Source organism: Macaca mulatta, chromosome 12 (assembly GCF_049350105.2).
Source record: "Macaca mulatta isolate MMU2019108-1 chromosome 12, T2T-MMU8v2.0, whole genome shotgun sequence".
In the NCBI taxonomy this organism is placed as follows: domain Eukaryota; kingdom Metazoa; phylum Chordata; class Mammalia; order Primates; family Cercopithecidae; genus Macaca; species Macaca mulatta.
The window spans coordinates 75,964,905-75,984,514 of NC_133417.1; the positions used below are offsets into that span (position 1 = coordinate 75,964,905).

At 36.8% G+C, this 19,610-nt stretch overlaps 1 protein-coding gene across 2 annotated transcripts in view; it reads right to left on the reverse strand.

Moving 5' to 3' along the window:
• Positions 1-19,610, reverse strand: part of TLK1 (tousled like kinase 1) — a 166,566-nt gene that overhangs the window by 16,863 nt on the left and 130,093 nt on the right. For both annotated transcript variants that reach the window (XM_028830834.2, XM_077957185.1), the window contains 2 exons: positions 7,245-7,342; positions 3,733-3,814 (listed from right to left, as the gene is read on the reverse strand). In XM_028830834.2, the coding sequence (XP_028686667.1) occupies positions 3,733-3,814; positions 7,245-7,342 (180 nt within the window). The remainder of the gene's footprint in view (positions 1-3,732; positions 3,815-7,244; positions 7,343-19,610) is intronic.

The following is a 19,610-nucleotide window of genomic DNA, read 5'->3' on the forward strand; positions in this document are numbered from 1 at the left end:
ATTAAAGAGACATTTAATAATTTTGGTTCTATTGTGATTTATACAGAAAGGTGCCCCTTTCACTTAAAAGTTTACGTATTTATTAGAAAGAAGGTCCCCATTCCCTCCCATCAATTTAACCTAAACATAAACAGGAGGGGATAAACAGTAAAGTGACTACTTTGGTACAAAACTATAAAAGTATGAGATGAGATATAATACAGCATACAGTTGTTAAGAATATTCTCTTTGCGCCGGGCGCGGTGGCTCACGCCTGTAATCCCAGCACTTTGGGAGGCCGAGGCGGGCGGATCACAAGGTCAGAAGATCGAGACCACGGTGAAACCCCGTCTCTACTAAAAATACAAAAAATTAGCCGGGCGCGGTTGTGGGCGCCTGTAGTCCCAGCTACTCGGGAGGCTGAGGCAGGAGAATGGCGTGAACCCGGGAGGCGGAGCTTGCAGTGAGCCGAGATCGCGCCACTGCACTCCAGCCTGGGCTGGGCGACAGAGCGAGACTCCGTCTCAAAAAAAAAAAAAAAAAAAAAAAAAAAAAAAAAAAAAAAAAAAAAAAAAAATATTCTCTTTGCAATCAGATTAGCTTATTAACTGAGTGACTCTGTGCTAATACCCTCTCTGAGCCCCAAAAGTTAGGGTTATTGAGAGGATTAAATGGGGTAAAACATATGAGGTGTTTAGAACAATACATGGTACAGCCAAGAAACATTAGCTAATTACATATTATTAACAAAGGTTAAGTGTAAAGAAACTAAAAAGAATAAAAATAAAATAAGTTTATGTAAGGGACAAGGCAGAACAAATCTATAAAGAATTAAATTCAAAGGCAATCATAATAAAGGATAATTGAAGAAAAAACTAAGTATATAACCAATAAAAAGTTATTATCAGAGTATACTGATTATAATAAATTATATATAACACATCATCCTCCCAAGATTTCAGTTGAGTAGAAGTAAACCTTTCCATAAGATTAATAAGGCAATCACTCAGCAACTGACTCAACATCTCCCACCTTGGTATAAAATACAACTCTTTACTTCTTGACTTACAATCTGCTTTTTGTCTGGCTGTTTTCCAACAGACCTGGCAATCATGAAAGGGCTTTAAAGGGCTTAGAGAATGATGTCACTAGTATTTAGGTCAGTATAGAAAGTTCAAGTCACTGGGCCCCAATCTGCACTTTCTAATCTCTATGTAAGCCTCTTCTACAAAAGTCCTACCTATGAGGCTAAAATAGTTATTTAAAATACAACCAGGCAGTGGTAAAGGGCTGTTATGAAGGCTCATGGTAAGTTCATAAGCTCAACAACTTTTAGGCCACGCTAATGCTAACTGCACTTTTAGTGACTTTTAGATCCCAGCTGAACTATCATGATAATCTTTTCTACCTTATGTTAAGCCTACTTCACCCATTAAGTTCTTAAGGATAAACTATTATTAGAATCAGAGAAACAGGAATTGGAAGAGAGCTCAAAGATCACTTTTGATGAATGAGGAAGGTGAGGACCCTGACATGTAATGCTTATCTAAGTTAACAAAATAACAAAAAATAGTGCATGGTTGAACTGATACCAGAACTGAAGTTCTCTTAATCTAAATCCCATTTTTCCAACTCAGAACCTGAAGCGAGAAGGGCATAGTGTTTGACCCATGCAACAGTCAGGATTCCTTTTTTTTCTGAGAGAAAGTGTCTCCCTCTGTCCCCCAGCGTAGAGTGCAGTAGCACAATCTTGGCTCATTGCAACCTCCCACCTCTAAGGCTCAAGCAATTATCATGCCTCAGCCTCCAAGTAGCTGGGACTACAGGCATGTGCCATCATGCCGAGCTACTTTTTTTTGTATTTTTAGTAGAAACAGGGGTTCACCATGTTGCCCAGACTGGTCTCAAACTCCTGTGTTCAGGCAATCTGCCTGCCTTGGCCCCACAAAGTGCTAAGATTACAGGTATGAGCCATGGCCAACAGGCAAGATTTCTAATAATCTTATTAGCTTATCTTAGATGTTCTATGTGATTTACATGTGACAACTCAGTTAATCACTGCAACAACCCTATAATGTAGGTATTGTTACTATTTCCAGAAGGAGACATGAGACAGAGATTTAAATAAGAAGCCCAAATTAATAAAATTAGTCAATAGCAGTCAGGATTTAAACTTAGCTGTATGGCTTCAGAACCAAAGCTTTTAACCAACTATGCCAATATGTAATGAAGCACAAAGTATTACAAGGAATCTGTAATACTATCAAATACACCAAATCTCTCTGAGAAGATGCAGAGGGTCAGGGAAGCTGTTTAGAGGAACTAAAGATGAGCATATACCCTTCACTAGGACTTCATTCTAAGAGCAAATGGGAAGCTACTGGCGCTTTTAAGTAGGACAGATGATCAGGTTGCCTTTTATTAAAAGTTTACTCTATTTGCAGTGTACAAAATGACTTGAGAAAAGCAACGCCCAAAAGAAGACAATCAGCTATGAGGTTCCGGAAGAAGCCTTGAGCTAAGAGACAGAAGGGAAGGGTCATGGCTGAATTAGGAGAACTTAATGACATTAATAATAGCAGGAACTAGGGACTTATAATATGTGAGGGCAAGGGAATAAGGGGAAAAGAAGAGCATACGATGGTTTTTGTGTTTTTTTCACTTGAAGGACCACACAGATGAATGGCAATGTTATATACTGAAGTCAGGGAAGTCAGAAGCAGTGTTAAAAGGCATTTTAAAGGAGAGGAAGACAACTTCTATTTCAAATGTGAGTTTCCAGTACCTACGAAGCACCCACATGAGGTAAGTCATGTATACAAACACACTTTGAGGTATTGAGCTCAGAAAGAAAGTGTGAGCTGTGTATCACCTGGGGGTGACAACAAATAGACAACCCAGTGAATGAGAGAGGATAAAAACCTTCTTAAGAGAGAATACAGAATGATAAAAGGGACCTTAGGAATCCAATATTTAAAGGTTACACTAAAAGATACAACGTAAAGTACAAAAAAATAAAGAGAGAAAGGTATAAAATAGTGAACATGGGGAGTAAAAATGCCTACATTTATACATATGCATTTGAGAAACAGACTTGACATAGGTAGAAATTTGGATAAATTCAGGACATGTTAATACTTCAGACGTTTTTAAATTAAGGGGTACAATCTTTCTACAAGTGTACTGTATTAAATGGCTACCTGCCTATCTTGATTTAAATAGCTGCTACTCTTTGTATTGGACTGGTTAATGGTGACTAGGTATCAAATATCACAGGGACTGTGCAGATAGCAAACAGTCTTCGGATTCTGGAAAGAAGAAAACAGAAGCCACAACAAACCCTTTTTTGTAATGAGGACATATAATCGATAAACAAAAGACAAGTACCTCTTTTTTTTTTTGAGACAGGGTCTTGCTGTGTCACCTAGACTAGAGTGCAGTGGTGCAATCATAGCTTATTGTGGCCATGAATTTCTGGACTCTGAGATACTCCCACCTCAGCCTCCTGAGTAGCTGGGGCTACATGTGTGCGCCACCACACCTGGCTGATTTTTTTTTTTTTAGTAGAGACGAGGTCTCACTATGTTGCCCAGGTTGGTCTCAAACTCCTGGCCTCAGGCACCCTCCCATCTCCCAAAGCCCTGGGGTTACATGTGTGAGCCACCATGCCCAGCCAACATAAGTACTTCTTAACCACATACTCCTATATCCTTGCTACATTAGTGTAAAAAAACAGAATAAAATTTACATTACCTTATATACTTCACTAAAGCCACCTCTACCAAGTAGATGAAGTAATAAATATCTTTCATTTAATGTTGGGTGATCTTTGAACCTTATGGGTGGGGGGAAAAAACAGACATATTAAAACACACACACAAAAATTCCTTCTACATTGAAGTTCTACTCTCTTATTCTACTCCTAGCTATTTATTTCTCAGTTACTCCACTGCTAATTTCAAATTTCATTCAATATTTCTTTTCATTCTCTACCAGTCTACCTGCACAACTACCACCCATCTTAAAGCTTTGGTGCTCACAAAACTTAACTTTTATAGCTCAATATTCAGGATCAATGACCAATTATAGCACTCTCACAAAGACCTAACAATTACTGCATTGCCAAGAGCTTCATAAAATCCTTTATGTACTCAGCATGAATCACTTCTCTGGAAAAAACAGACTTTTTATTGGGAGTTATAATTAATCAATATTTTACAGTATGGACATATGATTAAACACAATTATAAACTGGCCTTCATCATTAAATTTTACTGTCTTTGGACTTTTGTAAAATAAATTAACCACCAATTTTTAAAAAGATTTTTTAAAATTAAAAAAAAAATCACTCATAGGTAATACTACCACTATTACTATTTAGTATTTATTGTACTTGCCGTATATAGGCTGAGTATCCCTTATTGAAATACCTGGAACCAGAAGTGTTTCCGATTTTGGATTTTTTTTTTTTTAATTTTATTTTAGGATACTGCCAACTGAGCGTCCTTAATCTGAAAATCCAAAATCTGAAATGCTCCAATGAGCATTTCCTTTGTGCATGACCTTTGAATGTCATGTCAGTGCTCAAAAATTTTCAGATTTCAGAGCAGTTTACATTTCAGATTTCCAAAATTGGGATGTTCAACTTATGTGGTGTATGCTCTTACCTGTATTAACTCATTCAGTTTTCAACTTACTCTATCAGGTAGGTCTTATAACTATGTCTATTTTATCAATGAAGGTACTGCTGCAAAGAGAAGTTAAGTAACTTGCTTAACGGCTAATAAAAGGCAGGACTTAGCAGAAAATTATGGTTCCAAAATGTACACTTTCAAAAAAAAAAAGAACCAATGTTAGCTTTACAATGCTAACACACTGCTTTTTTTGTTTGTTTGTTTTGAGACAGAGACTCGCTCTGGCTCATCTAGGCTCACTGCAGCCGCAGCCTCCCGGGTTAAAGCAATTCTTCTGCCTCAGCCTCCCGATTAGTTAGGACTACAGTAGGCATGTGCCACCATGCCCAGCTAATTTTTGTATTTTTAATAAAGACAGGGTTTCACCATATTGGCCAGGCTGGTCTCGAACTCCTGGCCTCGTGATCCCCCTGCCTCAGCCTCCCAAAGTGCTGCGATTACAGGCAGGAGCCAACACGCCCGGCCAAAATACATTGTATTTTATTTTTTTTTTTCAAAATCAATTGACTACAGATTAAGTAATTTAAGCTTTTTCTTGAGAAACTTGTAGATATAAGAAATTTCTGCTTCGTTTCAAGCCACACTGTAAAGCTGTAACAGTTGATTTTATTTTCATCAATGTAAGTCAGATCCACAAAATTTGAAATGTAATTTTCAGAACAGTTAGTCTTAAATTAGTTTTGTACCATATGCTCTATTAGATTTTCTTTTTTAGACAGAGTCTCACTTTCTTTTTTGACAGAGTCTTGCTCTGTTGCCCAGGCTGGAGTGCCATGGCGCAACCTCCGCCTCTTGGGTTCAAGTGATTCTCCTGCCTCAGCCCTCCCAACTAGCTGGGATTACAGGTGCCCACCACAATGCCCGGCTAGTTTTTTTATTTTTAGTAGAGATGGGGTTTCACCATGTTGGCCAGGCTGGTCTCGAACTCCTAACCTCAAGTGATCCGCCCACCTCAGCCTCCCAAAGTGCTGGGATTACAGGCGTGAGCCACCACACCTGGCCCCTCGCCTTTTTTTTTTTTTTTTTTTTGAGACAAAGTCTCACTTTATCACTCAGGCTGGAGTGCAATCTAGGCTCACTGCAGGCTCAACATCCCAGGCTCAGGCGATCCTCCCACCTCAGTCTGCCAAGTAGCTGCGACAACAGGTGCATGCCACCATTCCCTGCTAAGTTTTGTATTTTTTGTAGAGACAGGGTTTTTCCACCTTGCTCAGGCTCGTTTTCGACTCCTGGGCTCAAGTAATTTGCTTGCATTGGCCTCCCAAAGTGCCAGGATTACAGGCGTAAGCCAGCACATCTGGCTTTCATTAGAATTTTAATCTGACATAATTTAGGTTATTCCATAACTATATTATTTCTTTCCCTGCACACAATGGAATGATCTGTGTATTTCTGAATTACACACATACATAGACATCACAAGAAGGCCTTTCTAAGCAAGATTTTATTTCACTCAGAAATTGGCCACTTCCTATTCTGATACTTGTATTAACTCATGAAGCTTTAAACTACATGAATAGTCTTAAAGATGAAGTGTAAACAGAAACCTTTCCTCTCTTTTACATCAGCTAAATCCAAGTAGTACCTTGCTTAATTTCTACTTCTACGTCTTGCTCAATTTCTATCTTTTTCATGAAGCTCCCACAAGCCCACAGATATTTTCTTTTCTTTCAATTGCTTCAACATGTACTGTCTATGGCACTCATTCTGACAACCGATTAAGAATACAGACTGTAACTTCTACTTTTCCATTTCTCTCCCAATTCTTGCATAATGTGGGACACATGGCTTACTGAAATACTTTTGGTTGAAATAATTTCTCCTTCACTACTATAACATTAACTTTGGTATTCAAATATTTGTTAAGTGCCTGCCATATGTCAGGCACTGGTCTAGGCTTTATGGATACAGCAAGAACAAAACCAAGTCCTTGCACTCATGAAGCTTACATTCTAGAGGGAGGAGACAATAACTACAAAATAAATTTATAATTTCAGATAGTGATCAACATTGTGAAAATGTAAAGCAAGGTAACAATACTAAAAGAGGATATGAAGAGGCAGAGATTGGTTTTTTTTTTTTTTTTTTTTTTTAAGAAATGGGGGTCTCACTATGTTGACGAGGCTGGTTTTGAACTCCTGGCCAAAGCAATCCTCCTACCTTAGCCTCCTGAGTAGCTAGAACTACAGGTGAGCAACACTGGGCCTGGCTAGGGACTACTATATTAAATACGGTGGTCTAAGAATGGCCTTTCTAAAGAACATTTGGAGTGAGATAAGTAATTAAGCCAATTAGGTGTTTAGAGGAGGAACATCCAGGCGGAGGAAATGGTAAGCACAAAAGCGCACTGAGATGGGAATGCCCTTGACATGTTTAAGAGAAGTGAGGACAGTTAGGTGGCCCGGGACCAGATCATAAAAGGCCTTCCAAGCCACGGGAACGACTTTGGATCTTTTCTAAGTACGATGAGACAACCCAAGAAGGAAATATTGTGTTTACGCTCTCTACGGGGCGGGGAGGGGAGGAGGAGTTTTAATAATATAAAACTGTGAAATGCATATAATGACTTACTGTGAATTATCTTCATTGTTTATTCTTTTCAGCTCACGTATGTGAAGATTTCTGACTCTTTCCAAACGTTCAAGTTCTGCCTGGATTTCTGCCTCTTCCTGAAAATGAAGAGAGGGGACTATAACAAGCTCAATTTATTTGCAATATAAAAAAGATATTTTTACCCATGCATCAATTTTTTACAGTGATGGGAAGAATAGTATATTATAGAGTTAAAAGACCAAAGTGCTCTTTTCAATGCCCAAAAGATGGAATGAGATAAGGCAAAAATCTATTTCAAGAAAACATCCTCCACATGAAAATCTATACCTAATCAGATGCTGGGTTGTATTCTGTACTACAAGAAATCTGTTTTTATAATGTGTATACTGTAAGGTAGTTGAAAACTGACATAACATAAAATGAGCTATTTCTAGTCCATGCAAATTTTAATTTAAGAAGGAATAATTTACTAGTAGAAAACAAATAAAATGAAAATATTTTATAATAGTTAAAAGAGGAAGAAAGAAAAAATCAGAATGATTCTTCCTACACCTTACAGCATTTGGAGTACAAATACATACATACACACACACACACACAAATTGACCACTCACTTGGATCTCACTGCAATCCTAAAGAGATATTACAACAAAAAATTTATAGATTGCTGTAGCAGACCCTAAGGTATCAGAGCAGAAGTAAATAAATCTTAAAGAAATTTAATAATCAATATAAATATTGTGACAAATACATTTTTGTCTTAAAATACACAACTTTTAGACTAGCCACCAAAACAAGTACACATATCACTCATGTCATTCATTCATTCACACACACACACACACACACACACACACACACACACACACCCCTTTGTCAATACAAATTTGAATACTACTATAAAAATGGGTAAGACTAGAGCTGGGTGCACTGGCTCACACCTGTAATCCTAGCACTTTGGACTTTGGGAGGCCAAGGCGGGCGGATCACCTGAGGTCGGGAGTGCGAGACCAGCCTGACCAACATGGAGAAACCCCGTCTCTACTAAAAATACAAAATTAGCCAGGCATGGTGGCACATGCCTGTAATCCCAGCTGCTCGGGAGGCTGAGGCAGGAGAATTGCTTGAACCTGGGAGGCGGAGGTTGCAGTGAGCTGAGATCACACCATTGCACTTTAGCCTGGGCAACAAGAGGGAAACTCCATCCCCACTCTCCACCCCCCACCACTGGCCAGCAAAAAAAAAAAAAAAAAAAAAAAGGATAAGCCTGTGCCAGGTTTCAGTGAAAATTTCTAGGCCAATTTCTTTCTTCACTCTGTCACCCAGCTGGAGCGCAGTGGCATGATCACAGCGCACCTTAGCCTTGACCTCCCAGGCTCAAGCAATCCTCCTGCCTCAGCCTCCCAACCACAGGCATGCACCACCACACCATTTTTTTTTTCTTTTAGAGATGGGGTCTCACTATGTTGCCCAGGCTAGGGAACTCCTGAGTTCAAGGGATCCTCCTGTTTCAGCCTCCCAAAGTGTTGGGATTACAGGTGTGAGCCACCATGCCCAGCTTAGAATATTTTTAGTACATAATTTTGAAGTAAAGAAATACAGATCACCTTGGCATAATGTGTACCCACTAGAATCGTAAATCTAGACCACATGGAACAGAAGTTTTTTCTGAATAATGCATTTAAATATTTCATCAGCTCCTTTGTTTTCTTTTAGTAATTTATCTTTTGATATAAAAAATTCTTTACCTCAAAATATAACTCTGAAATTTACTTTGAAAATATAAATATTATCATTTCATTCAAAGACAGATAGTAGAGGTATACAGCTTATTACAACGGTACCTAAGACAGAAATTCAGAGGAATATTTTAAGCATTAAGAGGAAAAAACAAATTATATCTCTATCTTAAGGTTACTTTTATTATTTTAAAATGAAATTCAACCACTACTTGTTGCAGAGACATTTAATGCACATTTGATATTACATGGCAAACAGAACATTTCAAAATAAATTCAAACGAAGATAAATCTTTCTAGAATTATTGGGAGATTTTCTAAAATACGTACACTACATAGATTGTCTTAATTTAACTGAAATTTCCTCATTAATAGCTTCAGTCACATATATTTTTAATTTTAATTTTAAAAAATCATACCTTAGGAGATTCAATAAAGTTTCATTATAAAAACAGGAAGTAAATTTTAAAGCTTTGAGACAAAAAATTCAAAACATGGCTTAGTTATCATAGTTTAGCCATCTAAAATAGATAAGAAACTGGCCATATAGGTTTACCCAGGAGTATGAAAGAATTTAATTTACACTAGAAATCTAGAATCTAGATTCAGTTCTAATCTAGACTAGAATCTAGAAAGCAACGACTTTTCCCCTGCATATTACTAACATTTGCTGCTCAAGAACTTAATTTGACTGTCATACATGTAGGAAGCTACTCAACATTTGGTAGGCTGGTGAAAGTTTAAATAATCTGATAAAATTGTGAAAAGCCTATTAGAATAACTACTTGTTTTAACCTTTATTTGAAATTGTGGCATGGGGAGACTATCTCAATAGTGAATTTATAAAAGCTAAATTTTATTGAGTCATAAATGTATGTTACAAGATTCAAATAGGTTGCTGAGGAACAAAATTACATTTGTTTTATAACCTTCAGATGTCTATACAATGGTAGTAATCAATATTACAAAATAAATACTTGTTAAAGTAAAATGTATGTTTGTATCAGCAAATTAAAGCAAGCTTTTTTTTTTTTTTTTTTTTTTTTGCCTCTAATAACATGACAAATACGTCCCATAAAAATCTTACAAAATAAAAGCACAAGCAAGTTTTACTCCATTTGAATTGTTAAGTTTACTGGAAGAAAAACAAAATGTCAGTAGCACTAGAGAAAGAAAAAAAGATGGATTCTGGGTATTTAGAAGGAAATGTCAAGGGAAGAAACTATGTTTTATATAGATAGATATAAACCCACCATACTCAGTGAAATATATTTGTCTTTCATCTTGTAACTTAGTATATCGCAGTATCTTAGACTTCAAGCAAACTGACACACTTCTGGGGGAAAGGTAACTCTGCTACTCTAAAAATTCCACTAAGAAAAAGTACATATATTGTGATGGGCTGAATGTCTGTGTTCCCCCAAAATTCATGTATTGAAGCCCTTATTCCCTAACAGGGCAGCATTTGAAGATGAGGCCTTTGGGAGGTACTCAGGGTTGGATTAGGTTATGGGGCCTTCATGATGGGATTAGTGGCCTTATGAGAAGAAAGGTCCCCCCACCCCCATCCAAGGAGCACAGAGAAAAGGCCATGTGAGGACAAAGTGAGAGGGTGGCTATCTGCAAGCCAGCGAGAGAGCCCTTACCCAAAACCAAACTCTGCCTGATCTTGTCATGGACTTCTAGAACAAATTTCTGTTGTTTAGGTGCCCAGTCTGGTATTTTGTTATGGCCAACACACATACTTGTAGGTAAATGCTAGGGCAGTACTACCTAGCACCTTGTCCTCAGAGAATGGGGCAAGGCCCAGTTTTGGTTTGGCCCAGGGTACAATAGTTTGAACAACTAACTTATCTTTGCTACAGATCATTTCCAAAGATCTATACAGTAGCCTACATTCTCCTTGCCTGAGACTGACATTAACCTCTGGGCCATCCTCAGAATTACTCTTTTTCCAAGGGTTCAGGAGAAGACAGGATTAACTAGGCTTACAATTGATCTGAATTCATCACAGAATAGAATCCTCAAACTCATAGCAAAACTAGGCCAGATGAGTAGACTGAAAGGAGACAATCCAATCAGCTAAGTTGTGCTTAGTAAGAACACCAAGTTTCAGTCCTGAATTCATACACTAGTTGAGCAGTTAACGAAAGCAGAGAAAATCTAGAAGAAACAAAGAGACAAATAGCATCTCCAGAAATGAACTGGTCTCTGTAGGCTATTACAATGAAGAGACATAAATAAGAACAGAGTGTATTAAAGAGAGAGGTAGGTTTGGCAATTAAATACACAATAAAAGGACATGGCTCTTTTCTGTTTAAACAAAAAATACAATGGAAAATTTAACAATACATACTATAGCTATTTTAACAGTATTTTAAAATAAAATCTAATACTCTCACATAAAAAGCCAAGTCAGACAGGTATACAACAGATCTCAACACTGTCTCATTGTTTAAGTAATCTGCAAAAAACACTACCTTCTAACAATTAAAATTAAAAAATAAATGTGTACGGATAAATCCCACAGCAACTTCACTAGAAGACTTTGTCCCTCACCAGATCTTCAGCATAGAAATGCTTTCTATTTGTAATCAAAGTCTCTTATGGCAACTTAATATTCCTCTGGCTCAAGTCTATAAGCCAAATGTAGGCTGCAGCAATGCAGAATTTCTGTAAAATTCCAGGTTAAAAATGATAGGTGGTTCCTATGTGAGGGAGATGTTTTTAAAAAAGAAAAGAAAATGGCAGATGAATCTGGAGTATTTTGGAACATTTCTCATAATGGCATTTTTTTTCAAAAGGCAATTATTAAAAAGTGAAATATGGTAGGCATTAAAACTATAAGGCTTAAAAAGTTATAAAACACATTTTTATATGTAAAGCCAATACATTTCCTGAAAAAATTAAACTTGCTAGTTTAAAGTTATTTAGCAAATCCTGAATACATGTTACATATTCTCTCTACCAAAAAACTCAATTTCTAAGAACTGCCTTCTCATAAAGCCAAGATAAAATAGGAAGTATATTGATGTATTATTCTCAGCGTGCCTATAACCTATGGGAGTTGGTAGAAGAATATAGCTTGGAACAGTCTAGTCACCATAACAATACTACTTGATTAAGAAAATCAGTTCAGAATGAGGTTTTAACACCAGCTAGGTGCGGTGGCTCACGCTTGTAATCACGGCACTTTGGAAAACCGAGGCTGGTGGATCACCTGAGGTCATGAGTTCGAGACCAGCCTGGCCAACATGGCGAAACCCTTTCACTACTAAAAATACAAAGATTAGCTGGACATGATGGCGCTTGCCTGCAACCCCAGCTACTCGGGAGGATGAGGCACAAGAATCACTATAACCCAGGAGACCAAGGTTGCAGTGAGCCAAGATCACATCACGCACTCCAGCCAGCCTGGATGACAGAGTGAGACTCCGTCTCAGAAAAAAAAAACAAAAACAAAAACACAATTTAACACCAAATTTACTTTAGTAATGTGAACAATATTAATCCCTTAAAAGTTAACATCTCTAAGTCCTAAAAAAATTAAATTTTAATTTCACAAACTATTTATAATGCCATTCTAAAAGTTTACCACCAAGAAAGCAAAAGGTGAGATTAACAAAAGGCACTATTAAAATCTAATTAAGGGCCGGGTGCAGTGGTTCATGCTTATAATCCCAGCACTTCAGGAGGCCGAGGTGGGCGGCTCACGAGGTCAGGAGTTTGAGACCAGCCTGGCCAACATAGTGAAACCGCGTCTCTAGTAAAAATATATAAATCAGCCGGGCATGGTGGCAGGAGCCTGTAGTCCCAGGTACTTGGAAGGCTGAGGCAGGAGAATCGCTTGAACCCAGGAGTTGGAGGTTGCAGTGAGCCCAGATTGTGCCACTGCACTCCAGCCTTGGTGACACAGCGAGACTGATTTTAAAAAAAAAAAAAAAAAAAAAAAAAAGCTAATTAAAAACAAAGGGCAGTGCAAAAAAACAATTGAGAAAATTAGCAATTTATTTCGAATTTATCCTTATTATGTCACCATATTATATGCTTTCCCATATCCTAAATATGAATGTGTGAGATATGAACCAATAAAAGTAAAAGCCAGCCAACCAACCAACCAATCAAAATAACCACCTAGACAAAGCAGGTCTGAATTTTGAAACTATTGCACCATAATCATATTTTTGTTTGAGAATAATTGTGTAGACTGGGGAGAAGGGTAGGAGAATGAGAAAAGACAAAGATCATTAAATACTGGCGGCTTTCTTTCCTAATTATATAAGTGTTCCCTCCACTCCCATCCCCAATCACTAAAGTGGCTTATTACTGATGAGAGCATACTGTATCACCTCAGGTGTGTTCAAGTAGCTTAGAAAATTAGTACCTTTACTCAATGTTTTGCTCTCTACACACTTCATTTCCTGTTTTTCTGGGTGTGTGTGGAGGGGGTAATGGTTTATTCTCCCTTCAAATGCATAAATATGTACATTAATACCCATAACTTGGAATGACTGTTAAAATAGGCAGGTTTTAATTCTGTCAGTTCCTCTATTATAACAAAACAAAACAAAAACTACCTCCCCAGCATCAAATAAATGTTTAAGAATTCAACTGATTGGCAAAATTTAAATATCTAGCACACTTGTCTTAAAAATATTTACAGCTGCTGTATTATAGGAGTGAAATTCTGTAATGTTCCACACTAACCAAGGGGCTGACACCAAGCCTGAGCACACACTGGTGCGATGCCTTCGTGTAGTGTACTGCAGTCCTTCTTCCAGTTTTCGTTTCTGCTTCCCCGCCTCGACTTTTTTTTTTTTTTTTTTTTTGGTAGAGACAAGATTTCCAACTCCTGGGCTGAAGCGCTCCTCTGGCCTCTGCCTCCCAAAGTGCTGGGATTACAGGCATGAGCCACCACGCCTGGCTCTGCTTCCTTTTAAACCTAGTCTTCTACAGACTCATAATGCATATGGCATGGATTTACAGTTATGATTGGGAAGGGCTGGTAGCCAAGCAACTGTTTTCTCTTTTTTGTGAAAGTTATCTCTGAACTGAATTTACAGATCTGAATTACAAACCCTGCTGATGGCTAACATGATTTCTAAGATTCTTTCCAAAATGTTTTAAATTCCATTGCCTGTATAACAACAGGATTAATACTAAACACTGTGGGTCAGGCACGGTGACTCATGCCTGTAATCCCAACACTTTGGGAGGCTGAGGCGGGCAGATCACAAGGTCAGGAGTTCCAGACCAGCCTGACCAACATGGTGAAACCTCATCTCTACTAAAAAATACATATAAAAATTAGCCAGGCATGATAGCGCACACATGTAATCCCAGCTATTCAGGAGGCTGAAGCAGGAGAATCGCTTGAAACTGGGAGGTGGAGGTTGCAGTAAGCCAAGATTGTGCCACCGCACTCCAGCCTGGGCGAAAACACACACACACACACACACACACACACACACACACGCACACCACACACACACACACACACACACACACGCACGCACACCACACACAGACGCGAAGTAAAACACCTTTTACCTCTACATTTTCATTTTGGTAGCTGAACATTATCTACTACCAAGTTAAGGTTGTGTGATTATAAATAGGGAAAAATAGAGCCAGGATAGTTTGTAGGTCCAAATGTGAGTAAGAGATAAGAACGTAAACACTAATGAGTTTTCCCATCTACAGCTATTTAATGTTCTCTCACCACAGTCATCTTTTTAGGACAACTACTCATTTTTAAATGGAAAATAGTAGTAAGGACAAATTGTAAAGTTAGAATTCCAGCACTCTTCTTGGCACCTTTCTTGCACACGCGCGCACACACACACACACACACACACACCCACCCCAAGAAATCAGGAATCTTTCAACATTCTTCATGGGCTTAATCACGACTTTTTCTAGTATAGTGTACTTTTCCCAGAATTCCACTGAAAACTGCCTACACAAGCAGCATCCTGTGTCAGGTTCTACGGAAACATCATGTACAATGTAGTTGGCTTTAACTGAGAGAATTCCTAGAAGATTTCTTCCAGTCATGGCTATAAATATAAAGATGAACAATAGGTTTAAAGATTAAGCCCTCTAGCATTATACTGCTCATTATTTTCATTCAAACCTAAAGTGACAAAAAATGTCACATATGCAAACTTATTCTTTGTGGTCATACTAAGGGTTTGATAAGTCAGATGACAATGGTGTTCTAGAAAGAAAGACCAATGGGGACACCAAACTTCAAGAATATTTGGGGGTCAATTCACCTAAAGCCAACGCCCTGTATTCTCCACTGTTCAAAAGGCTTGTAGACAATCCATTGTCTTCCATTTCAACTAGTTGCATGGTCCACTGTGAAGGAGTGAGAAAAGAGCTGTGTACTTGTTCTTGACCTGTAAAGATTTCATCATGGAAGATTAATACTGATGCTGCTGCTGCCTGTTACTGGTTGTTTCTCTTTGCAGGTGCCAATATCGATCAGAGAACAGGATTTCAGTGGCAGAGTTGTTGCTATACTGTTATCTCTTCAGAACGGAGGCACAAGGAGAGATGAATGCCACATCGCAAGGAGCAAAGGAGAGAGAGAGAAAGAAATGGTGTCAGGTGGCATGTTGGATGTGATTTTTGTTTTAGTAGAGATTGAGATGACTGTAAATTGTTTAGCTGATTCCTTCGGTCTGCAAAGATACATTTGTGTTGGTGCTGATGATTCTTGACTAATCCTGTTTCAATTACAAATTGGTTATGTTTTTCAAATAAAACTCTAGCACTTATATTCAGGGCTCATAAGTCAAATGCACTCACACACACACACATACCAAAACACACACATTAAAGCCAATCCCTACTACACTATTTAATACTCCATACTGAGATGTCACACTTTCTAAACACATTCTCTCCAACTAATCAAATATTTAAAATCAAGAAGACAAAAAAATTTGAAGACAAGAAAATAAAGAGTAACATACCCACATGTTGTTCATATCACAAACTTGAGCTGCAGTAGTCTCAAGACATAGTTACTGAACCTAATAACTTTCAAAATTCTCATTTACTCATCAGTCTGGGGTATTATGACTAGTAACTTGTATCTTTTTAAAAATATGGACATTTCAAGGAATTTAATTTTGCAGGGATTGTATTTTATTTTTAGTTTAATGTGTTAATTTAGTGACAATCCTTGAAAGCAAATCCGTACCTTTTTCTTCAACTCCAGAATAAAGATCTGACTATATAATCAACCTAGCAGAGCTTCTGAATCACAAAGATAAATTGTTTCCCCATAATTTGAATTTATCAGAGACAGATATCAAAACCTGATCAACTATAAGAGCCAGCAGGTTTTTGGTTGGTTTCCTTGAACCCACAACTCCACATGGGCACAGGTAGATAAAATAGGATCATTAGAAGCTTTGCCTCAAATTAACAACTTTTTAAAGATAGGAAATTACTCTCTTCGCAACTACAAGCTTTTATTAATAACTAGGGAAGTCTGTATATAATTAATGATAACTAAAAAAGTTACTTGTTCCTTCTGAAATACTTTCAGGAATAATTTGTATAGTCTCCATATATTTTATTATACAGTTCTATTCTAAAAATTCCTTAAGATATATTTTAAAATTATTTGAGTTTTTATTAAAAAATTTTTTTTTAAAAGGTCTTTGTTGACTGACCTTTAAAAATAAATTGAGTGAAAATCAATATATTAACTTAGTTAATAACAAAGAAATATTGTAGTTCATACAATGGTCACTAACATAATGCCCAAGGAAGAAAATATGTGAAAGAGAATGAAAAAGAATGTGTATGAAAAATAATTAACTTAAAACTGTTCTCCTTTATCTGTAATGAAAATGAAATAGTATGTTCACCCCCCAATACATCAAAAAAAAAAACTTAGGGAAAAGCAAACAGTCCAGTACTTAACAGAGATGCAAGGAAAGCCACAATGAATTAATTTTTCTGAATACAATGAATCAACTTACTATTAGTCTACAACAAAATAATTCTAGGAATTAATCACATGGGTACAGTATTGAAATAGGACTGGGAATGGTTCAAGTTTTGGCTTTGTCACTCACTGGTGGTATTACTCCAGAGGAAGTATATATAGATCTGGGCATTCAAAAAGGTGTAATTAATGTTCACTCAAAAATGGTTAAAGCTTCAAAGTCTATAAAAAGTAATATGTAATTCCATTAAAATGGGAATTTGAATTATGCCTGTGTCAGGCAGAGTATGGCAGTAAGTCACTTAATAAATGGGTGAGCAACGACTGCATAAACTGGGAACAACTAAAACAATAAATATTAGATAAAAGAATTCTTGATACAGTTGAGGGGAAAAAAAAGTGATGCTCCACAGTGATTTCCCTAATCTCAGAAGAGAAAAATTAATAAGCCCGTAAGTAAGTTTACATTTACTTTTTGGTAGTAACTAGCAACACCTATTTATTTTAGCCAAGTACTTACTTTTGGAGGTTTCTGCCTGACTCTCATTCCTTACTCTATCACACTTTGGATAACAGACTAAGGCTATGTTTGGATTTATTATTTTTCTAACCCTGAAGAACAGTATAAAATATGAACTAAACTTTGTGATTTATTCAAAGGTAAACATACTTTTTCATATTTTAGTTTAGCTTTTCAATTATAGTGATTATCATTATGAAACACAATGCATGTCATAAATTATCCACTTCAAGAAAAAGTAAACAGGCCTGTCTATTCTCATATGTCCATATGCCATGGGTTTCCTCCATGAACTTTCGTCCTTCAGTGCTAAGAAAGTTAGTCTAATAATTAATTCTGCTTAATGTTAAGAATTTATTGAAGGGACAAAGAGCAAGAGAGTCACCTGTGCTAATGCAAAAGTATGCCAGGCTCCAAATCTAAACCACAAACTGACTGGTTATATTTCCTGTGCAGGATACAAGGGGCATCAAATATTCAGATCCAGCCTATGGTAGAAGCTGTATACTTACAAGTTGGAGTACAGTTCATGTCTGCTTAATAAACCCAGAAGCTGATAAGACAGAAGTGATAATATCTTTTCTTTTGACTCAAGCCTGTCCTGTGTGTGTTAAAAGTCTGTTTAATCTTTTTTAGAAAACAGAATGACCTTTTTTCCCACTGTGCTTCAGAATACCAAATAACTTATTTGTATACATGTAACATTGCTTATTATTTTTTAATTGTATAACTCAAAAATTAATACTCAGTTCTAAGCAGGCAACTGCTATTTATGCTCTAAGGTGACATTACTTGCTTAATTTTGTTCCCTGTATGTACTACTGGCCACTTTCTTTATAATACACTCATTCTTCTCACCCAAAATAGTCTCTCAGAAGAAAATCTGGGTATTCATGACATGAGAGTATGTTTCAGCATTATTGTTAATCCATTTCCCCAAAATATTCCACGATGAAGGTCAAAGAAAAGAAAATTTATGTTGTAAATTAGTTAAAAAGAAGATAAAGTTAGAAATCTAAGACTGCTCAGTAAATCTGATAAAAGCTAGAAAAAAAAAGCAGGAAAAAGATTATGGAAGGGATAGTTATAGGAAAGAGTAAGTAAATACGAAAAATATAGAAGTCAAACACTGGGAAAGAGAGAATACGAAGGTTAGAAGGTTTAGTGTTCTACAACATTTTACAAATGTCTATATAATATTTGGACACTAAGTATACCTTACGTTAGAAAAGTGTTTTTCACAGAAACCAGTGTTTTCAAAGTACCAGGAAAGCTTTAAAACCAATCAACCAAAAACAAAAACAAACCCTCCTTTGAAGCCTTTTCAAAGTGTACTTTTTGTAATACAAATAGCTAATTCTGAATTTAACTGCTTTACAATTTCAGATTTTATAACAGATTTTCATAAAATAAGGTGCACATGTAAAATGTCATCATTTAGAAAGAGTAATCTGAAATTTGGTATTACATGTGAAAATAATAACCCTTCAGTAAAACTCTCAAGTACATCTTGGAATCACTAAGTATTCCTTTATCACCACAGGCTGGTTAGAAAATAACTGATAAATCTTTACATGAGACATCAAGCATAGGCCCTTATGAACTCATTATAAAAACAGTTTAGGTGGGCACACAGATACTTATGACTCATCCTGTACTAAAAATTCCCTTTTCCCTTCTATAGTTCCTTTACTTGGTTCTATCATTATCATAGAACGATTACGATAGTTCTATAGCTCCATCTATTATAGAGAATAGACTGAAGTTGTCAACTAAGTCTCAAAGAGCAGGAAAAGCAGTCAATAATTGCAATAGAACAAAATAGAACTACTTAAAAAACAAAAAGACCAAAATAAATCATTTTTGAATTCACTGTTCAAGTAGTTTAGGTTGAAGCTTTCTGGGCAGTTGGCCTAGACAGATATAGCATATTAAAGGATACTAATGCAAATTATATATAATAATTTTCTATTCCCTATAATTAAATGGTAGGAGTCCCCAGCATATTAATAACATTTCCAAAACAAATTAGTATGCAGTGTAATAGTAGCTGCTATCAGAATGGGTTTCTCTGTCCTACCTCACCCGATCCCATGGAGATAACTTCACAGATACTATCTCCACTCATTCAATTTTACCTATAATTCAGCCTATTT